Genomic DNA, 22,331 nt, shown 5'->3' on the forward strand with positions numbered 1-22,331 from the left:
AAGTGACCAGTCAGGAGTAGGACTAGGTTACTAAGTGACCAGTCAGGACTAGGACTAGGTTACTAAGTGACCGGTCAGGAGTAGGACTAGGTTACTAAGTGACCGGTCAGGAGTAGGACTAGGTTACTAAGTGACCAGTCAGGAGTAGGACTAGGTTACTAAGTGACCAGTCAGGAGTAGGACTAGGTTACTAAGTGACCGGTCAGGAGTAGGACTAGGTTACATAGTGACTGGTCAGGAGTAGGACTAGGTTACTAAGTGACCAGTCTGGAGTAGGACTAGGTTACTAAGTGACCAGTCAGGAGTAGGACTAGGTTACTAAGTGACCGGTCAGGAGTAGGACTAGGTTACTAAATGACTGTCGGGAGTAGGACTAGGTTACATAGTGACTGGTCAGGAGTAGGGCTAGGTTACTAAGTGACCGGTCAGGAGTAGGACTAGGTTACTAAGTGACCGGTCAGGAGTAGGACTAGGTTACTAAGTGACCGGTCAGGAGTAGGACTATGTTACTAAGTGACCGGTCAGGAGTAGGACTAGGTTACTAAGTGACCGGTCAGGAGTAGGACTAGGTTACTAAGTGACCGGTCAGGAGTAGGACTAGGTTACTAAATGACTGTCGGGAGTAGGACTAGGTTACATAGTGACTGGTCAGGAGTAGGACTAGGTTACTAAGTGACTGGTCAGGAGTAGGACTAGGTTACTAAGTGACCGGTCAGGAGTAGGACTAGGTTACTAAGTGACTGGTCAGGAGTAGGACTAGGTTACTAAGTGACCGGTCAGGAGTAGGACTAGGTTACTAAGTGACTGGTCAGGAGTAGGACTAGGTTACTAAGTGACCGGTCAGGAGTAGGACTAGGTTACTAAGTGACCGGTCAGGAGTAGGACTAGGTTACTAAGTGACCTGTCGGGAGTAGGACTAGGTTACTAAGTGACCGGTCAGGAGTAGGACTAGGTTACTAAGTGACCGGTCAGGAGTAGGACTAGGTTACTAAGTGACTGGTCAGGAGTAGGACTAGGTTACTAAGTGACCTGTCGGGAGTAGGACTAGGTTACTAAGTGACCGGTCAGGAGTAGGACTAGGTTACTAAGTGACCGGTCAGGAGTAGGACTAGGTTACTAAGTGACTGGTCAGGAGTAGGACTAGGTTACTAAGTGACCAGTCAGGAGTAGGACTAGGTTACTAAGTGACTGGTCGGGAGTAGGACTAGGTTACTAAGTGACCGGTCGGGAGTAGGACTAGGTTACTAAGTGACCGGTCAGGAGTAGGACTAGGTTACTAAGTGACCAGTCAGGAGTAGGACTAGGTTACTAAGTGACCGGTCAGGAGTAGGACTAGGTTACTAAGTGACCGGTCAGGACTAGGACTAGGTTACTAAGTGACCGGTCAGGAGTAGGACTAGGTTACTAAGTGACCGGTCAGGAGTAGGACTAGGTTACTAAGTGACCAGTCAGGAGTAGGACTAGGTTACTAAGTGACTGTCGGGAGTAGGACTAGGTTACTAAGTGACCGGTCAGGAGTAGGACTAGGTTACTAAGTGACCGGTCAGGAGTAGGACTAGGTTACTAAGTGACCGGTCAGGACTAGGTTACTAAGTGACCGGTCAGGACTAGGACTAGGTTACTAAGTGACTGTCGGGAGTAGGACTAGGTTACTAAGTGACCAGTCAGGAGTAGGACTAGGTTACTAAGTGACCGGTCAGGACTAGGACTAGGTTACTAAGTGACCAGTCAGGAGTAGGACTAGGTTACTAAGTGACCGGTCAGGAGTAGGACTAGGTTACTAAGTGACCAGTCAGGAGTAGGACTAGGTTACTAAGTGACCAGTCAGGAGTAGGACTAGGTTACTAAGTGACTGTCGGGAGTAGGACTAGGTTACTAAGTGACCGGTCAGGAGTAGGACTAGGTTACTAAGTGACCGGTCAGGAGTAGGACTAGGTTACTAAGTGGCCAGTCAGGAGTAGGACTAGGTTACTAAGTGACCGGTCAGGGAGTAGGACTAGGTTACTAAGTGACCGGTCAGGAGTAGGACTAGGTTACTAAGTGACCGGTCAGGAGTAGGACTAGGTTACTAAGTGACCAGTCAGGAGTAGGACTAGGTTACTAAGTGACCGGTCAGGACTAGGACTAGGTTACTAAGTGACCAGTCAGGAGTAGGACTAGGTTACTAAGTGACTGTCGGGAGTAGGACTAGGTTACTAAGTGACCGGTCAGGAGTAGGACTAGGTTACTAAGTGACCGGTCAGGACTAGGACTAGGTTACATAGTGACCAGTCAGGAGTAGGACTAGGTTACTAAGTGACCGGTCAGGAGTAGGACTAGGTTACTAAGTGACCGGTCGGGAGTAGGACTAGGTTACTAAGTGACCGGTCAGGACTAGGACTAGGTTACTAAGTGACCAGTCAGGAGTAGGACTAGGTTACTAAGTGACTGTCGGGAGTAGGACTAGGTTACTAAGTGACCGGTCAGGAGTAGGACTAGGTTACTAAGTGACCGGTCAGGAGTAGGACTAGGTTACTAAGTGACCAGTCAGGAGTAGGACTAGGTTACTAAGTGACTGTCGGGAGTAGGACTAGGTTACTAAGTGACCGGTCAGGAGTAGGTTACTAAGTGACCGGTCAGGAGTAGGACTAGGTTACTAAGTGACCGGTCAGGACTAGGTTACTAAGTGACCGGTCAGGACTAGGACTAGGTTACTAAGTGACCGGTCGGGAGTAGGACTAGGTTACTAAGTGACCAGTCAGGAGTAGGACTAGGTTACTAAGTGACCGGTCAGGACTAGGACTAGGTTACTAAGTGACCAGTCAGGAGTAGGACTAGGTTACTAAGTGACCGGTCAGGAGTAGGACTAGGTTACTAAGTGACCAGTCAGGAGTAGGACTAGGTTACCAAGTGACCAGTCAGGAGTAGGACTAGGTTACTAAGTGACTGTCGGGAGTAGGACTAGGTTACTAAGTGACCGGTCAGGAGTAGGACTAGGTTACTAAGTGACCGGTCAGGGAGTAGGACTAGGTTACTAAGTGGCCAGTCAGGAGTAGGACTAGGTTACTAAGTGACCGGTCAGGAGTAGGACTAGGTTACTAAGTGACCGGTCAGGAGTAGGACTAGGTTACTAAGTGACCGGTCAGGAGTAGGACTAGGTTACTAAGTGACCAGTCAGGAGTAGGACTAGGTTACTAAGTGACCGGTCAGGACTAGGACTAGGTTACTAAGTGACCAGTCAGGAGTAGGACTAGGTTACTAAGTGACTGTCGGGAGTAGGACTAGGTTACTAAGTGACCGGTCAGGAGTAGGACTAGGTTACTAAGTGACCGGTCAGGACTAGGACTAGGTTACATAGTGACCAGTCAGGAGTAGGACTAGGTTACTAAGTGACCGGTCAGGAGTAGGACTAGGTTACTAAGTGACCGGTCGGGAGTAGGACTAGGTTACTAAGTGACCGGTCAGGACTAGGACTAGGTTACTAAGTGACCAGTCAGGAGTAGGACTAGGTTACTAAGTGACTGTCGGGGAGTAGGACTAGGTTACTAAGTGACCGGTCAGGAGTAGGACTAGGTTACTAAGTGACCGGTCAGGAGTAGGACTAGGTTACTAAGTGGCCAGTCAGGAGTAGGACTAGGTTACTAAGTGACCGGTCAGGAGTAGGACTAGGTTACTAAGTGACCGGTCAGGAGTAGGACTAGGTTACTAAGTGACCGGTCAGGAGTAGGACTAGGTTACTAAGTGACCAGTCAGGAGTAGGACTAGGTTACTAAGTGACCGGTCTGGAGTAGGACTAGGTTACTAAGTGACCAGTCAGGAGTAGGACTAGGTTACTAAGTGACCGGTCAGGACTAGGACTAGGTTACTAAGTGACCAGTCAGGAGTAGGACTAGGTTACTAAGTGACTGTCGGGAGTAGGACTAGGTTACTAAGTGACCGGTCAGGAGTAGGACTAGGTTACTAAGTGACCGGTCAGGACTAGGACTAGGTTACATAGTGACCAGTCAGGAGTAGGACTAGGTTACTAAGTGACCAGTCAGGTGTAGGACTAGGTTACTAAGTGACCAGTCAGGAGTAGGACTAGGTTACTAAGTGACCGGTCAGGAGTAGGACTAGGTTACTAAGTGACCGGTCAGGAGTAGGACTAGGTTACTAAGTGACCGGTCAGGAGTAGGACTAGGTTACTAAGTGACCGGTCAGGAGTAGGACTAGGTTACTAAGTGACCGGTCAGGAGTAGGACTAGGTTACTAAGTGACCGGTCGGGAGTAGGACTAGGTTACTAAGTGACCGGTCAGGACTAGGACTAGGTTACTAAGTGACCAGTCAGGAGTAGGACTAGGTTACTAAGTGACCGGTCAGGAGTAGGACTAGGTTACTAAGTGACCGGTCAGGAGTAGGACTAGGTTACTAAGTGGCCAGTCAGGAGTAGGACTAGGTTACTAAGTGACCGGTCAGGAGTAGGACTAGGTTACTAAGTGACCGGTCAGGAGTAGGACTAGGTTACTAAGTGACCGGTCAGGAGTAGGACTAGGTTACTAAGTGACCAGTCAGGAGTAGGACTAGGTTACTAAGTGACCGGTCTGGAGTAGGACTAGGTTACTAAGTGACCAGTCAGCAGTAGGACTAGGTTACTAAGTGACCGGTCAGGACTAGGACTAGGTTACTAAGTGACCAGTAAGGAGTAGGACTAGGTTACTAAGTGACTGTCGGGAGTAGGACTAGGTTACTAAGTGATCGGTCAGGAGTAGGACTAGGTTACTAAGTGACCGGTCAGGACTAGGACTAGGTTACATAGTGACCAGTCAGGAGTAGGACTAGGTTACTAAGTGACCAGTCAGGTGTAGGACTAGGTTACTAAGTGACCAGTCAGGAGTAGGACTAGGTTACTAAGTGACCGGTCAGGAGTAGGACTAGGTTACTAAGTGACCGGTCAGGAGTAGGACTAGGTTACTAAGTGACCGGTCAGGAGTAGGACTAGGTTACTAAGTGACCGGTCAGGAGTAGGACTAGGTTACTAAGTGACCGGTCGGGACTAGGACTAGGTTACTAAGTGACCGGTCAGGAGTAGGACTAGGTTACTAAGTGACCAGTCAGGAGTAGGACTAGGTTACTAAGTGACCAGTCAGGAGTAGGACTAGGTTACTAAGTGACCGGTCGGGAGTAGGACTAGGTTACTAAGTGACCAGTCAGGAGTAGGACTAGGTTACTAAGTGACCGGTCAGGAGTAGGACTAGGTTACTAAGTGACCGGTCAGGAGTAGGACTAGGTTACTAAGTGACCGGTCAGGAGTAGGACTAGGTTACTAAGTGACCGGTCAGGAGTAGGACTAGGTTACTAAGTGACCGGTCAGGACTAGGACTAGGTTACTAAGTGACCGGTCAGGAGTAGGACTAGGTTACTAAGTGACCGGTCAGGAGTAGGACTAGGTTACTAAGTGACCGGTCAGGACTAGGACTAGGTTACTAAGTGACCGGTCAGGAGTAGGACTAGGTTACTAAGTAACCGGTCAGGAGTAGGACTAGGTTACTAAGTGACCAGTCAGGAGTAGGACTAGGTTACTAAGTGCCCGGTCAGGACTAGGACTAGGTTACTAAGTGACCGGTCAGGAGTAGGACTAGGTTACTAAGTGACCGGTCAGGAGTAGGACTAGGTTACTAAGTGACCAGTCAGGAGTAGGACTAGGTTACTAAGTGACCAGTCAGGAGTAGGACTAGGTTACTAAGTGACCAGTCAGGAGTAGGACTAGGTTACTAAGTGACCGGTCAGGACTAGGACTAGGTTACTAAGTGACCGGTCAGGAGTAGGACTAGGTTACTAAGTGACCGGTCAGGAGTAGGACTAGGTTACTAAGTGACCAGTCAGGAGTAGGACTAGGTTACTAAGTGACTGTCGGGAGTAGGACTAGGTTACTAAGTGACCGGTCAGGAGTAGGACTAGGTTACTAAGTGACCGGTCAGGAGTAGGACTAGGTTACTAAGTGACCAGTCAGGAGTAGGACTAGGTTACTAAGTGACTGTCGGGAGTAGGACTAGGTTACTAAGTGACCGGTCAGGAGTAGGTTACTAAGTGACCGGTCAGGAGTAGGACTAGGTTACTAAGTGACCGGTCAGGACTAGGTTACTAAGTGACCGGTCAGGACTAGGACTAGGTTACTAAGTGACCGGTCGGGAGTAGGACTAGGTTACTAAGTGACCAGTCAGGAGTAGGACTAGGTTACTAAGTGACCGGTCAGGACTAGGACTAGGTTACTAAGTGACCAGTCAGGAGTAGGACTAGGTTACTAAGTGACCGGTCAGGAGTAGGACTAGGTTACTAAGTGACCAGTCAGGAGTAGGACTAGGTTACTAAGTGACCAGTCAGGAGTAGGACTAGGTTACTAAGTGACTGTCGGGAGTAGGACTAGGTTACTAAGTGACCGGTCAGGAGTAGGACTAGGTTATTAAGTGACCGGTCAGGAGTAGGACTAGGTTACTAAGTGGCCAGTCAGGAGTAGGACTAGGTTACTAAGTGACCGGTCAGGAGTAGGACTAGGTTACTAAGTGACCGGTCAGGAGTAGGACTAGGTTACTAAGTGACCGGTCAGGAGTAGGACTAGGTTACTAAGTGACCAGTCAGGAGTAGGACTAGGTTACTAAGTGACCGGTCAGGACTAGGACTAGGTTACTAAGTGACCAGTCAGGAGTAGGACTAGGTTACTAAGTGACTGTCGGGAGTAGGACTAGGTTACTAAGTGACCGGTCAGGAGTAGGACTAGGTTACTAAGTGACCGGTCAGGACTAGGACTAGGTTACATAGTGACCAGTCAGGAGTAGAACTAGGTTACTAAGTGACCGGTCAGGAGTAGGACTAGGTTACTAAGTGACCGGTCGGGAGTAGGACTAGGTTACTAAGTGACCGGTCAGGACTAGGACTAGGTTACTAAGTGACCAGTCAGGAGTAGGACTAGGTTACTAAGTGACTGTCGGGAGTAGGACTAGGTTACTAAGTGACCGGTCAGGAGTAGGACTAGGTTACTAAGTGACCGGTCAGGAGTAGGACTAGGTTACTAAGTGGCCAGTCAGGAGTAGGACTAGGTTACTAAGTGACCGGTCAGGAGTAGGACTAGGTTACTAAGTGACCGGTCAGGAGTAGGACTAGGTTACTAAGTGACCGGTCAGGAGTAGGACTAGGTTACTAAGTGACCAGTCAGGAGTAGGACTAGGTTACTAAGTGACCGGTCTGGAGTAGGACTAGGTTACTAAGTGACCAGTCAGGAGTAGGACTAGGTTACTAAGTGACCGGTCAGGACTAGGACTAGGTTACTAAGTGACCAGTCAGGAGTAGGACTAGGTTACTAAGTGACTGTCGGGAGTAGGACTAGGTTACTAAGTGACCGGTCAGGAGTAGGACTAGGTTACTAAGTGACCGGTCAGGACTAGGACTAGGTTACATAGTGACCAGTCAGGAGTAGGACTAGGTTACTAAGTGACCAGTCAGGTGTAGGACTAGGTTACTAAGTGACCAGTCAGGAGTAGGACTAGGTTACTAAGTGACCGGTCAGGAGTAGGACTAGGTTACTAAGTGACCGGTCAGGAGTAGGACTAGGTTACTAAGTGACCGGTCAGGAGTAGGACTAGGTTACTAAGTGACCGGTCAGGAGTAGGACTAGGTTACTAAGTGACCGGTCAGGAGTAGGACTAGGTTACTAAGTGACCGGTCGGGAGTAGGACTAGGTTACTAAGTGACCGGTCAGGACTAGGACTAGGTTACTAAGTGACCAGTCAGGAGTAGGACTAGGTTACTAAGTGACCGGTCAGGAGTAGGACTAGGTTACTAAGTGACCGGTCAGGAGTAGGACTAGGTTACTAAGTGGCCAGTCAGGAGTAGGACTAGGTTACTAAGTGACCGGTCAGGAGTAGGACTAGGTTACTAAGTGACCGGTCAGGAGTAGGACTAGGTTACTAAGTGACCGGTCAGGAGTAGGACTAGGTTACTAAGTGACCAGTCAGGAGTAGGACTAGGTTACTAAGTGACCGGTCTGGAGTAGGACTAGGTTACTAAGTGACCAGTCAGGAGTAGGACTAGGTTACTAAGTGACCGGTCAGGACTAGGACTAGGTTACTAAGTGACCAGTCAGGAGTAGGACTAGGTTACTAAGTGACTGTCGGGAGTAGGACTAGGTTACTAAGTGATCGGTCAGGAGTAGGACTAGGTTACTAAGTGACCGGTCAGGACTAGGACTAGGTTACATAGTGACCAGTCAGGAGTAGGACTAGGTTACTAAGTGACCAGTCAGGTATAGGACTAGGTTACTAAGTGACCAGTCAGGAGTAGGACTAGGTTACTAAGTGACCGGTCAGGAGTAGGACTAGGTTACTAAGTGACCGGTCAGGAGTAGGACTAGGTTACTAAGTGACCGGTCAGGAGTAGGACTAGGTTACTAAGTGACCGGTCAGGAGTAGGACTAGGTTACTAAGTGACCGGTCGGGACTAGGACTAGGTTACTAAGTGACCGGTCAGGAGTAGGACTAGGTTACTAAGTGACCAGTCAGGAGTAGGACTAGGTTACTAAGTGACCAGTCAGGAGTAGGACTAGGTTACTAAGTGACCGGTCGGGAGTAGGACTAGGTTACTAAGTGACCAGTCAGGAGTAGGACTAGGTTACTAAGTGACCGGTCAGGAGTAGGACTAGGTTACTAAGTGACCGGTCAGGAGTAGGACTAGGTTACTAAGTGACCGGTCAGGGAGTAGGACTAGGTTACTAAGTGACCGGTCAGGAGTAGGACTAGGTTACTAAGTGACCGGTCAGGAGTAGGACTAGGTTACTAAGTGACCGGTCAGGAGTAGGACTAGGTTACTAAGTGACCGGTCAGGACTAGGACTAGGTTACTAAGTGACTGGTCAGGAGTAGGACTAGGTTACTAAGTGACTGGTCAGGAGTAGGACTAGGTTACTAAGTGACCGGTCAGGAGTAGGACTAGGTTACTAAGTGACCGGTCAGGAGTAGGACTAGGTTACTAAGTGACTGGTCAGGAGTAGGACTAGGTTACTAAGTGACCGGTCAGGAGTAGGACTAGGTTACTAAGTGACCGGTCAGGAGTAGGACTAGGTTACTAAGTGACCAGTCAGGAGTAGGACTAGGTTACTAAGTGACCAGTCAGGAGTAGGACTAGGTTACTAAGTGACCAGTCAGGAGTAGGACTAGGTTACTAAGTGACCGGTCAGGACTAGGACTAGGTTACTAAGTGACCGGTCAGGAGTAGGACTAGGTTACTAAGTGACCAGTCAGGAGTAGGACTAGGTTACTAAGTGACCAGTCAGGATTAGGACTAGGTTACTAAGTGACCAGTCAGGAGTAGGACTAGGTTACTAAGTGACCAGTCAGGAGTAGGACTAGGTTACTAAGTGACCGGTCAGGAGTAGGACTAGGTTACTAAGTGACCAGTCAGGAGTAGGACTAGGTTACTAAGTGACCGGTCAGGAGTAGGACTAGGTTACTAAGTGACCAGTCAGGAGTAGGACTAGGTTACTAAGTGACCGGTCGGGAGTAGGACTAGGTTACATAGTGACCGGTCAGGAGTAGGACTAGGTTACTAAGTGACCGGTCGGGAGTAGGACTAGGTTACTAAGTGACCAGTCAGGAGTAGGACTAGGTTACTAAGTGACCGGTCAGGAGTAGGACTAGGTTACTAAGTGACCGGTCAGGAGTAGGACTAGGTTACTAAGTGACCGGTCAGGAGTAGGACTAGGTTACTAAGTGACTGGTCAGGAGTAGGACTAGGTTACTAAGTGACCGGTCAGGAGTAGGACTAGGTTACTAAGTGACCGGTCAGGAGTAGGACTAGGTTACTAAGTGACCAGTCAGGAGTAGGACTAGGTTACTAAGTGACCGGTCGGGAGTAGGACTAGGTTACATAGTGACTACGAGTGAAGAGCAAAAATAATCCTAACATTTCCACAGCCTAATTATAGGCTAAGCAATACCCAAACGGAGATTCTGTGAAAATAAAAATCAGATTGATTTATCAAGACCAGTCCCCATGCTTGTCTCAAAGCAGCGCGAAACAGTGCTGAAATAGTTGACCACACGCAGGTAGGCTATTGCTTCAAATCCTATTATAACAACTGGATGGCTTTGGGTGTTTCAGTAAGCAACAATTTGTTGCCTTCAATAGTCTACTTTATTACAATGTATCTGTCATCCAGTGATATTTATTCCCGTAGTAATACGTTATGGATCCATCCAGATGTGGTTAGAAAACAGTGCATGTGTTGGGCTATAAAAGAGATGGGTGAAGAGACATGCCTCACAAACTCCATGAATACATTTAAAGTCCCGAAACTCAGCAAGAGTATATTGTCCTGCTGATAGCCCATCAATAGTATATTGTCCTGCTGATAGTCCATCAATAGTCTATTGTCCTGCTGATAGCCCATCAATAGTCTATCGTCCTGCTGATAGTTCATCAATAGTACACTGCTCAAAAAAATAAAGGGAACACTTAAACAACACAATGTAACTCCAAGTCAATCACACTTCTGTGAAATCAAACTGTCCACTTAGGAAGCAACACTGATTGACAATACATTTCACATGCTGTTGTGCAAATGGAATAGACAACAGGTGGAAATTATAGGCAATTAGCAAGACACCCCCAATAAAGGACTGGTTTTGCAGGTGGTGACCACAGACCACTTCTCAGTTCCTATGCTTCCTGGCTGATGTTTTGTTCACTTTTGAATGCTGGCGGTGCTTTCACTCTAGTGGTAGCATGAGACGGAGTCTACAACCCACACAAGGGGCTCAGGTAGTGCAGCTCATCCAGGATGGCACATCAATGCGAGCTGTGGCAAGAAGGTTTGCTGTGTCTGTCAGCGTAGTGTCCAGAGGATGGAGGCGCTACCAGGAGACAGGCCAGTACATCAGGAGACGTGGAGGAGGCCGTAGGAGGGCAACAACCCAGCAGCAGGACCGCTACCTCCGCCTTTGTGCAAGGAGGAGCAGGAGGAGCACTGCCAGAGCCCTGCAAAATGACCTCCAGCAGGCCACAAATGTGCATGTGTCTGCTCAAACGGTCAGAAACAGACTCCATGAGGGTGGTATGAGGGCCCGACGTCCACAGGTGGGGGTTGTGCTTACAGCCCAACACCGTGCAGGACGTTTGGCATTTGCCGGAGAACACCAAGATTGGCAAATTCGCCACTAGCGCCCTGTGCTCTTCACATATGAAAGCAGGTTCACACTGAGCACATGTGACAGACGTGACAGAGTCTGGAGACACCGTGGAGAACGTTCTGCTGCCTGCAACATCCTCCAGCATGACCGGTTTGGTGGTGGGTCAGTCATGGTGTGGGGTGGCATTTCTTTGGGGGGCCGCACAGCCCTCCATGTGCTCGCCAGAGGTAGCCTGACTGCCATTAGGTACCGAGATGAGATCCTCAGACCCCTTGTGAGACCATATGCTGGTGCGGTTGGCCCTGGGTTCCTCCTAATGCAAGACAATGCTAGACCTCATGTGGCTGGAGTGTGTCAGCAGTTCCTGCAAGAGGAAGGCATTGATGCTATGGACTGGCCCGCCCGTTCCCCAGACCTGAATCCAATTGAGCACATCTGGGACATTATTATGTGTGAAATTAGTTTAGGTGTAGTTTAGGTGTAGTTTAGGTGTAGTGTCGATGGGCCGGCTGTGAAGGCTGACTGGCATCATTTGTTTCCCGCTCATCATCTTGGAGTCAAGGATATGTTTTGCATTATTCTAAAGGCCTACTGCAACACGTAGCATGTTTTCGTTTCCCTGACAATACATGTGATTAGCAATAGAGTTATAGTACATAAAACAGTCCCATAACAGCTTGTTTTTACAAAGTAAAATGTAAAAGAAAATAGTATCAACCTGCAAGATGCGGCAGTCAAATGATTTGCTGCTGATAAATAGGTATAACACAAACTCATCATTACACTATTGTCTTTCTAAATTAAATCCACCTCTTCACCCTCCTTATCATTGTTAGGCCTAATTTAAATTAAATTGTGAAGTAAGGTGCACAATTATGGCCCATTCACCCATTTGTCATTAATTCAGTGAGGAGAAAGAGACGTTAGCACCTGGCTGGGTACCAACGTCCTACAGCACATTGTCTTGGCGGGGTAAGTTGGGAATAGGTGAAAAGGCTCTAAATACTTTTCTGTTTGTGATTAAAAAATTTGGACAAATGAGGTAAAATACAAACAATTAGGAAAAGTCAGGAAAGGAGCAGGACACAGCTTTTTTTTAAATTTTTTTTTTTACAAAGTCAAACATCAGTCGCCATTGGCCTATGGCGGTTCTAGTGTTAAACAGACAGCTTGGCGCATTCAATATGTCAATACCTCTCACAAAGACAAGAAGGGATGCAGTCGATCTCTCCTCCATCCTGAGCCAGGAGAGATTGACATGCATGTCAGCTCACCCTGTACATGGCCAGCCGTGCTGCCCTGTTCTGGGCCAACTGTAATTTACCTATGTCCCTCTTTGTGGCACTTGACCATATGACTGGGCAGTAGTCCACGTGCGACAAAACTAGTGCCTGTAGGACTTGTTTTGTTGATAGCGATGTCAAGAAAGCAGAGTTGCGCTTTATTACAAACAGACCTCTCCCCATTTTAGCTACCGTTCCATCAATATGTTTTGACCATGACAGTTTACAATTTACAATCCAGGGATATACCAAGGAGTTTAGTCACCTCAACTTGCTCAATTTCCAAATTATTCATTACAAGATTTAGTTGAGGTTTAGGGTTTAGTGAATGATTTGTCCTAAATACAATGCTTTTAGTTTTTGAAATATCTAGTACTAACTTAATACTTAACATGTTTTGCTCTATGATCCTCACTGGCTACACAAGAGTCGTTAGAAGGTAAGGAGAGTTCTATAATACTGTAAGGAGAGTTCTAGAATACTGTAAGGAGAGTTCTAGAATACTGTAAGGGGTTCTTCTACATAGAAGATCATAGGAAATCCCAGGACATAGTGTCTATAATACTGTAAGGAGAGTTCTTCTACATTTACATTTACATTTGAGTTATTTAGCAGACGCTCTTATCCAGAGCGACTTACAGGAGCAATTAGGGTTAAGTGCCTTGCTCAAGGGCACATCGACAGATTTTTCACCTAGTCGGCTCGGGGATTAGAACCAGCGACCTTTCGGTTACTGGCACAACGCTCTTAACCACTAAGCTACCTGCCGCCCCTCCTTCTACATAGAAGATCATAGGAAATCTCAGGACATAGTGTCTATAATACTGTAAGGGGTCCTTCTACATAGAATATCATAGGAAATCCCAGGACATAGTGTCTATAATACTGTAAGGGGTCTTCTACATAGAAGATCACAGGAAATCCGAGGACATTGTCACGGAATCTGCCGAGGCTGCTCCTCCTCCTTGCTCGGGCAGGTTTCGGCGGTCGTCGTCCCCGGAGTACTAGCTGCCACCGTTGTATGTTTCTATGTTCGTTTGCTTTTGTCTGATTGTTGTACACCTGTGGTTAGTTAGCGTTGATTATGTGTCCTATAAGTTCTTGTTTTGTTAGTCATGTGTTGTGTGTTATTGAGCTTCCTGTCTTTCGTGTCGGTGTTGGTTTTCCCTCCTTGTGTTTAGGAGAGGTTTTCGCACTTGTTGTGCTCGTTTGTATTTTTCCTGTTTGTTTACGCCTGTATGCGTATCGCTCGTCTCCGGGCACTTTTGCCCGTATTGATTCACTAAAGACTGTTGAACGAAGCTTCTGTGTCCTGCGCCTGATTCCCGCACCTTCCACATACAGCACATCTGACAGAATAACACACCAAGATGGAATCAGCAGGAGCAGCACCAGCATCCGAGTCCCTGGAGGAGCGCGTCCGCGAGCAGAGCGACCAGATCAACCGCATCGGGACCGCCCTTCAGGACGTAATAAACACTCTGCACCGATGGGAGAACAGAGGGGCACCCATATCTCCCCCTACCTTGCCATCACCATCGGCCAGTCCGCCCATCCAAGCTCCGGAACCCAGTGGGATTCGGCTCTCGCTCCCGAGGGCGTATGATGGCACCGCTGCCGGGTGTCAGGGGTTCCTCCTGCAGGTGGAACTATACCTGGCCACCGTACACCCGGTGCCCTCGGGACACGAGAGCGTTTCCGCCCTCATCTCCTGTCTCACCGGCAAGGCGTTGGAGTGGGCCAACGCCGAATGGAGGAGGATAGACGCCGCCACGATCACATACGCAGAGTTCTCCCGCCGCTTCAGGGCTGTGTTCGACCATCCACCTGAGGGGAAAGCGGCGGGGGAGCGTCTATTCTACCTCCGGCAGGGGAGGAGGAGCGCCCAGGAATTTGCGCTGGAGTTCCGGACTCTAGCGGCTGACGCGAGGGTGGAATGAGCGGGCCCTCATCGATCATTATCGTTGTAGTCTTCGGGAGGACGTCCGTCGAGAGCTGGCCTGCAGGGATACCAGTCTCACGTTCGACCAGTTGGTGGACATGTCCATCCGGCTGGACACCCTGCTGGCCACCCGCGGAGCGTTCGAGTGGGGTTCGTCCATTCCACCCTCCAGCACCTCCCGAGCCGAGCCCTATGGAGCTCGGGGTGCTGGCGCTAGAGAGAAGAGGGGAAGGAGCACGAGGGGGCCATCCCTGCACCAACTGTGGCCGTGGAGGACACACCGCGGCCAGGTGTTGGGGAGGGTCTCCTAGGGGAGAGGACGGCAGGCCCTGCACTGGGGAGTCCTTCCAGGTGAGTAGGCGTCCCACTTACCCAGAGCTCTCTGTTGTGCACTTCTGTATCCCTGTGCGATTTCCACAGGTTGCAACTCATTCCCAGCATAAGGCGCTAGTAGATTCAGGCGCAGCTGGGAATTTTGTTGATCGTACATTTTGTTTAGAATTAGGGATTCCCCTACTTCCTGTTGACATCCCATTTCCTGTTCATGCCCTAGATAGCCGTCCGTTGGGATCGGGGTTGATCAGGGAAGTCACAGCGCCACTTAGGATGTGTACGCAGGGGGGTCATGAGGAGACTATCCAGCTATATCTTATCGACTCTCCTGCGTATCCGGTGGTGCTGGGAATTCCCTGGTTGAGTACCCATGATCCTTCTATTTTGTGGCAAGAGAGGGCTCTTAAGGAGTGGTCTGCCCAGTGTGAGAGGAGATGTTTGGGTGTTTCCGTGGGGGCGACCTCGGTGGATAGTCCAAACCAGGTGTCCTCACTGCGCATTCCCACTGAGTATGAGGATTTGGCACTTGTGTTCAGTAAATCGAGGGCGACGCGTTTGCCTCCTCATAGACAGGGGGATTGTGCGATAGACCTCCAGGCAGGAGCAGCGCTTCCACGGAGCCATGTGTATCCTCTGTCCCAAGAGGAGAAGAGGGCTATGGAAACTTACATAGCCGAATCTCTAAGACAAGGATACATACGGCCCTCCACTTCTCCTGCGTCCTCGAGCTTCTTTTTTGTGAAGAAAAAGGATGGAGGTTTGCGCCCGTGCATAGATTACCGTAGTCTCAATCAGATCACTGTGAAGTACAGTTATCCACTCCCTCTGATTGCGACTATGACTGAGTCTTTGCACGGAGCCCGTTTCTTCACGAAACTGGATCTCAGGAGCGCGTATAACTTGGTGCGCATTAGGGAGGGCGATGAATGGAAAACGGCATTTAGTACCACCTCGGGTCATTACGAGTATCTCGTCATGCCATACGGGTTGATGAATGCTCCTTCAGTCTTCCAATCCTTCGTGGATGAGATTTTCAGGGACATGCAGGGGCAGGGTGTGGTCGTGTACATAGATGACATCCTGGTTTACTCGCCTACCCGAGACGAGCATGTAGCCCTGGTGCGTCGTGTGTTGGGTAGGCTGTTGGAGCACAACCTGTATATCAAGGCAGAGAAATGTCTGTTTTTCCAGGAGTCGGTCTCCTTTCTGGGTTATCAGTTGTCCGCGTCAGGGGTGAAGATGGAGGTTGACCGGGTGTCAGCCGTGCGTAATTGGCAAACCCCAACCACCGTGAAAGAGGTGCAGCAGTTCTTGGGTTTTGCGAATTACTACCGGAGGTTTATCCGGGGATTTGGACAGGTGGCAGCTCCCATAACGTCTCTTCTGAAGGGGGGTCGGTGCGATTGCAGTGGTCAGCGGAGGCGGACAGGGCATTTGGGAGACTGAAGGCCCTGTTTACCTCGGCTCCAGTGCTTGCGCATCCGGATCCCGCCTTACCATTTCAGGTAGAGGTAGACGCGTCTGAGGCCGGTATAGGGGCCGTGCTATCACAACGGTCCGGTACGCCACCTAAACTCCGCCCCTGTGCCTTCTACTCTAAAAAGCTCAGCCCGGCGGAGCGGAATTATAACGTAGGAGCTGTTAGCCGTGGTTCAAGCCCTAAAGGTGTGGAGACATTGGCTTGAGGGGGCTCAACACCCTTTTCTCATTTTGACTGACCACCGTAATCTGGAGTACATTCAGGCAGCTAGGAGACTGAACCCTCGCCAGGCTCGGTGGAACATGTTTCTAACCCGGTTTTGTATTTAAAATCACGTACATCCCTGGGTCCCAGAACGGTAAGGCAGACGCCCTGTCCCGGCGGTATGACACAGAGGAGAGGTCCGTTGAGCCCACTTCCATACTGCCGGAGTCTTGTCTAGTGGCACCGGTAGTGTGGGAGGTCGATGCTGAAATCGAGCGGGCGTTGCGCCCGACCCTAGCCCTCCACAGTGTCCGGTGGGTCGGACGTACGTTCCGCTCGAGGTTCGGGGATCGACTTATTTATTGGGCTCACACGTCACCCTCCTCTGGACATCCAGGTATTGGCCGGACAGTGCACTGCCTTAGCGCTAAGTACTGGTGGCCAACGTTAGCCAGGGATGTGAGGGTTTATGTCTCCTCCTGTTCGGTGTGCACCCAGTGTAAGGCGCCCAGACATCTGCCCAGGGGTAAGTTACAACCCCTGCCCGTTCCACAGCGACCCTGGTCTCACCTCTCGGTGGACTTTGTTACAGACCTTCCCCCCTCTCAGGGGAATACCACCATACTGGTCGTTGTGGATCGGTTCTCTAAAGCCTGTCGTCTTCTCCCAAAGCCAGGTCTTCCCACTGCCTTGCAGACCGCTGAGGCACTATTCACCCACGTCTTCCGGCATTACGGGGTACCCGAGGATATAGTGTCTGATCGAGGTCCCCAGTTCACCTCCCGAGTCTGGAGAGCGTTCATGGAGCGCCTGGGGGTCTCGGTGAGCCTTACCTCGGGGTACCATCCGGAGAGTAATGGGCAGGTAGAACGTGTGAACCAGGATGTGGGTAGGTTTCTGAGGTCGTATTGCCAGGGCCGGCCGGAGGAGTGGGCGAGGTATATTCCCTGGGCAGAGATGGCCCAGAATTCTCTTCGCCACTCCTCCACCAACCTAACCCCTTTCCAATGTGTGTTAGGTTACCAGCCGGTTCTGGCACCGTGGCATCAGAGCCAGATCGAGGCCCCTGCGGTGGATGAGTGGGTAAGGCGCTCGGAGGAGACGTGGAACGCTGCACACGTCCATCTGCAGCGGGCCATCCGTCGACAAAAAGCGAGCGCCGATCTCCACCGCAGTGAGGGGCCGGTGTACGCACCAGGAGATCGAGTCTGGCTCTCGACCAGAAACCTACCCCTCCGCCTGCCCCCTGCCGGAAGCTGGGTCGGCGGTTTGTAGGGCCCTTTAAAGTCCTGAGGAGATTGAACGAGGTGTGTTACAGGTTACTACTACCTATTGAGTATAAGAATATTAACCCCTCGTTCCATGTGTCTCTTCTCAGGCCGGTGGTAGCTGGTCCACTCCAGGAAGGTGAGATAGCAGAGACTCCTCCGCCCCATTGGACATCGAGGGGGCTCCGGCGTACACAGTTCGGTCCATCTTGGATTCGAGACGTCGGATGGGGGTCTCCAATATCTCGTGGAGTGGGAGGGGTACGGCCCGGAGGAGCGGTGCTGGGTGCCGAGGAGGGACATCCTAGACCCGTCTCTCCTGACTGAGTTCCACCGTAGTCACCCCTCACGCGCCCTGCACCGCGTCCTCCTGGTCGTCCCCGAGGCCGGGGTCGGCGCACGGCTGGAGCCGCGCGTCAAGGGGGGTACTGTCACGGAATCTGCCGAGGCTGCTCCTCCTCCTTGCTCGGGCAGGTTTCGGCGGTCGTCGTCCCCGGAGTACTAGCTGCCACCGTTGTATGTTTCTATGTTCGTTTGCTTTTGTCTGATTGTTGTACACCTGTGGTTAGTTAGCGTTGATTATGTGTCCTATAAGTTCTCGTTTTGTTAGTCATGTGTTGTGTGTTATTGAGCTTCCTGTCTTTCGTGTCGGTGTTGGTTTTCCCTCCTTGTGTTTAGGAGAGGTTTTCGCACTTGTTGTGCGCGTTTGTATTTTTCCTGTTTGCTTACGCCTGTATGCGTATCGCTCGTCTCCGGGCACTTTTGCCCGTATTGATTCACTAAAGACTGTTGAATGAAGCTTCTGTGTCCTGCGCCTGATTCCCGCACCTTCCACATACAGCACATCTGACAGACATAGTGTCTATAATACTGTAAGGGGTTCTTCTACATAGAAGATCATAGGAAATCCCAGGACATAGTGTCTATAATACTGTAAGGAGAGTTCTTCTACATAGAAAATCATAGGAAATCCCAGGACATAGTGTCTATAATACTGTAAGGGGTTCTTCTACATAGAAGATCATAGGAAATCCCAGGACATAGTGTCTATAATACTGTAAGGGGTTCTTCTACATAGAAGATCATAGGAAATCCCAGGACATAGTGTCTATAATACTGTAAGGGGTTCTTCTACATAGAAGATCCCAGGAAATCCCAGGACATAGTGTCTATAATACTGTAAGGGGTTCTTCTACATTGAAAATCATAGGAAATCCCAGGACATAGTGTCTATAATACTGTAAGGGGTTCTTCTGCATAGAAGATCCCAGGAAATCCCAGGACATAGTGTCTATAATACTGAAAGGGGTTCTTCTACATAGATTATCAAATAAAATCCCAGGACATAGTGTCTATAATACTGTAAGGGGTCTTCTACATAGAAGATCATAGGAAATCCCAGAACATAGTGTCTATAATACTACTTTTTAGCTCATTTGCAACTACTTAGCATGTTAGCTAACTCTAACCTTAACCCTTTAACCTAACCTTAACCCATAACCCTAACCCCTAGCCTAGCTAACGTTAGCCACCTAGCTAACGTTAACCACAACAAATTGGAATCTGTAACATATACGTTTTGCATATTCGTAACATATCATACGAATTTGATTCGTAACATATCATACGAAATGGATGATGGTCATCCAAAAATTAATACATACCATATGAAGTGTCCCGGATTTAGTTTACTATGCTACTTCTAACCCTGACTCCAGGTTGCTCTCAATAGCAAGGCTATGCTCACTGAGTCTGTACATAGTCAAGGCTTTTCTTAATTTTGGGTCAGTCACGGTGGTCAGGTATTCTGCCACTGTGTACTCTCTGTTTAGCACCAGATATTATTCCAGTTTGTTCAGTTTTTTGGGGTTAATTCTTTCCAATGTGTCAAATAATTATCTTCTGTTTTCTCATAATTTGGTTGGGTCTAATTGTGTTGCTGTCCTGGGGCTCTGTGGAGTCTGTTTGTGAACAGAGCCCCAGAATCAGCTGGCTGAGGGGACTCTTTTCCAGGTTAATCTCTCTGTAGGTGAGGGCTTTGTTATGGAAGGTTTGAGAATCGCTTCCTTTTAGTTAATTGTAGAATTTAACATCTCTCTTCTGGATTTGGATAATTAGAGGGAATTCTGCCCTGCATGCATTATTTGCTGTTTTACGTTGTACACGGAGGATGTTTTTGCAGAATGTCTAAATTTGGTATTTGTCCCTTTTTGTGAATTATTGGTTGGTGAGTGGACCCCAGACCTCACAACCATGAGGGGCAATGGTTTCTATAACTGATTTGCGGATTTATAGGCAAAACATTTATTCCCCCCCCCAGCAGGATGTCATTCCCATGGACCTTCTGCTCTCCTCCGTTCCACTACATGCTGCGTGCGTCTGGGCAGAGTGAGGTATGGAGCGACGCTCGGCCGGAGGACAAGTTCCATCAGTACGGCTGGCGCTGCGGAACCAGCGAGGACGGATATGGTACCGGGACTCTGATCGGTAACTGGGTCGAACAACAAAAAGACAGCACTCAATACCGGAAAGCCAGACCCCTACCTTCACAGGTTAGACCCCTACCTTCACAGGTTAGCCCCTACCTTCACAGGTTAGACCCCTTCACAGGTTAGACCCCTTCACAGGTTAGCCCCGTTCACAGGTTAGCCCCCTTCACAGGTTAGACCCCTTCACAGGCCAGACCCCTACCTTCACAGGTTAGACCCCTACCTTCACAGGTTAGACCCCTACCTTCACAGGTTAGCCCCCTTCACAGGTTAGACCCCTTCACAGGTTAGCCCCCTTCACAGGTTAGCCCCGTTCACAGGTTAGCCCCGTTCACAGGTTAGCCCCCTTCACAGGTTAGCCCCGTTCACAGGCCAGACCCCTACCTTTACAGGTTAGACTCCTATTTTCACGTCAGACTCCTACCTTTACAAGTTAGACTTCTCAGGTTAGTGGGGGGGACTTAACCTGGCGGGGGTCTGGGGGGCGGGGGGTCTGGGGGAGGGCGGGGGAGGGCGGGGTCTGGGGGAGGGCGGGGGGAGGGCGGGGGTCTGGGGGAGGGAGGGCGGGGCGGGGGTCTGGGGGGTGGGCGGGGCGGGGGTCTGGGGGAGGGCGGGGTCTGGGGGAGGGCGGGGTCTGGGGGAGGGAGGGCGGGCGGGGTCTGGGGGAGGGCGGGCGGGGGTCTGGGGGGAGGGCGGGCGGGGGTCTGGGGGAGAGCGGGGGTCTGGGGGGTCTGGGGGAGGGCGGGGGGTTAGGGGGGAGGCGGGGGTCTGGGGGGAGGGCGGGGTCTGGGGGGTCTGGGGAGGGCGGGGGTCTGGGGGAGGCGGGGGTCTGGGGGGGTCTGGGGAGGCGGGGTCTGGGGGAGAGCGGGGGTCTGGGGGGGTCTGGGGGAGGCGGGGTCTGGGGGAGGCGGGGTCTGGGGGAGGGAGGGCGGGCGGGGTCTGGGGAGGCGGGCGGGGGTCTGGGGGGGGAGGGCGGGCGGGGGTCTGGGGGAGAGCGGGGTCTGGGGGGGTCTGGGGGAGGCGGGGGTTAGGGGGAGGCGGGGGTCTGGGGGAGGCCGGGGGTCTGGGGGGTCTGGGGGAGGCGGGGGTCTGGGGGAGAGCGGGGTTAGGGGGAGGCGGGGGTCTGGGGGGAGGCGGGGGTCTGGGGGGTCTGGGGGAGAGCGGGGTCTGGGGGAGGCGGGGGTCTGGGGGGTCTGGGGAGGCGGGGGGTCTGGGGGGTCTGGGGGTGGAGGGCGGGGGGTCTGGGGGAGGCGGGGTTAGGGGGAGGGCGGGGGTCTGGGGGTCTGGGGGGGTGGAGGCGGGGGTCTGGGGGAGGGCGGGGGTTAGGGGGAGGCCGGGGGTCTGGGGGGTCTGGGGGGTGGAGGGCGGGGGTCTGGGGGGTGGAGGGCGGGGGTCTGGGGGAGGAATTATTTTGGGCATCTAAAGCTCATTTCCTGCATTTTTACACAATCCAATATGGCGTCTCCATTTAGAACAAAAAGGAATCAACTCTTTAAAAACGACAAAGACTTTTGATTTATTAAGACATCCTCTATAACCAGCCAGACTGACCAGCCAGACTGACCAGCCAGACTGACCAGTCAGCCCGAGCCGCCTTCCAGCCAGACTGACCAGCCAGCCCGAGCCGCCTTCCAGCCAGACTGACCAGCCAGCCCGAGCCGCCTTCCAGCCAGACTGACCAGTCAGCCCGAGCCGCCTACACACCCGACCCCCACCTGTCTAGTCAATAACTCAACTCTCTCCCAATACAATTTCCTTCCTATTTCACACCTTAAAAATGTTTTATTCCCAAGGGAAAGGTTTAAAAAATATATATATATATATATACACATGCAGTACACCTCAAATATACATGAACACACAGAAACAGCAAATCCACCATATAATTAATCTCATAGGTCTAATAGTACTGTAGAGCTTTTTACTTCCACCCAATACAGCTGGGTCGCCCCTTCCTGCCCCTAGGGGTCCACGGCCCTGCAGCGCCCCAACCCAACACACCCCACTCAGCTTTAGGATCTTAGTGAAACATGAATTATTGGTTTCAGGTGTGTTAGGCCAGAGTGACAACCCACAGGACGGCAGACCCCCAGGGCCAGGACTGAGCAGCCCAGCAGCTAGGGATTGCCTTAAGAGGGATCTCCCCTGACGTGGGCCTGTTTTCAATACAGACTCCTTTAGTCGTACTGTATTCCAT

At 50.7% G+C, this 22,331-nt stretch overlaps 1 protein-coding gene across 2 annotated transcripts in view; it reads left to right on the top strand.

Annotated features, from left to right (window-relative positions):
* c13h11orf1 (chromosome 13 C11orf1 homolog) overlaps positions 1 to 22,331 on the top strand; it is a 54,682-nt gene that overhangs the window by 4,141 nt on the left and 28,210 nt on the right. The window contains exon 2 of one of the 2 annotated variants that reach the window (XM_045224536.1): positions 19,966 to 20,218. In XM_045224536.1, coding sequence (XP_045080471.1) covers positions 19,970 to 20,218 — 249 coding nt within the window. In that variant the 5' untranslated portion in view covers positions 19,966 to 19,969. The remainder of the gene's footprint in view (positions 1 to 19,965; positions 20,219 to 22,331) is intronic. The other variant, XM_045224537.1, reaches the window with a different exon arrangement.

This window comes from Coregonus clupeaformis, chromosome 13 (genome assembly GCF_020615455.1).
Source record: "Coregonus clupeaformis isolate EN_2021a chromosome 13, ASM2061545v1, whole genome shotgun sequence".
Taxonomy (NCBI): Eukaryota; Metazoa; Chordata; class Actinopteri; order Salmoniformes; family Salmonidae; genus Coregonus; species Coregonus clupeaformis.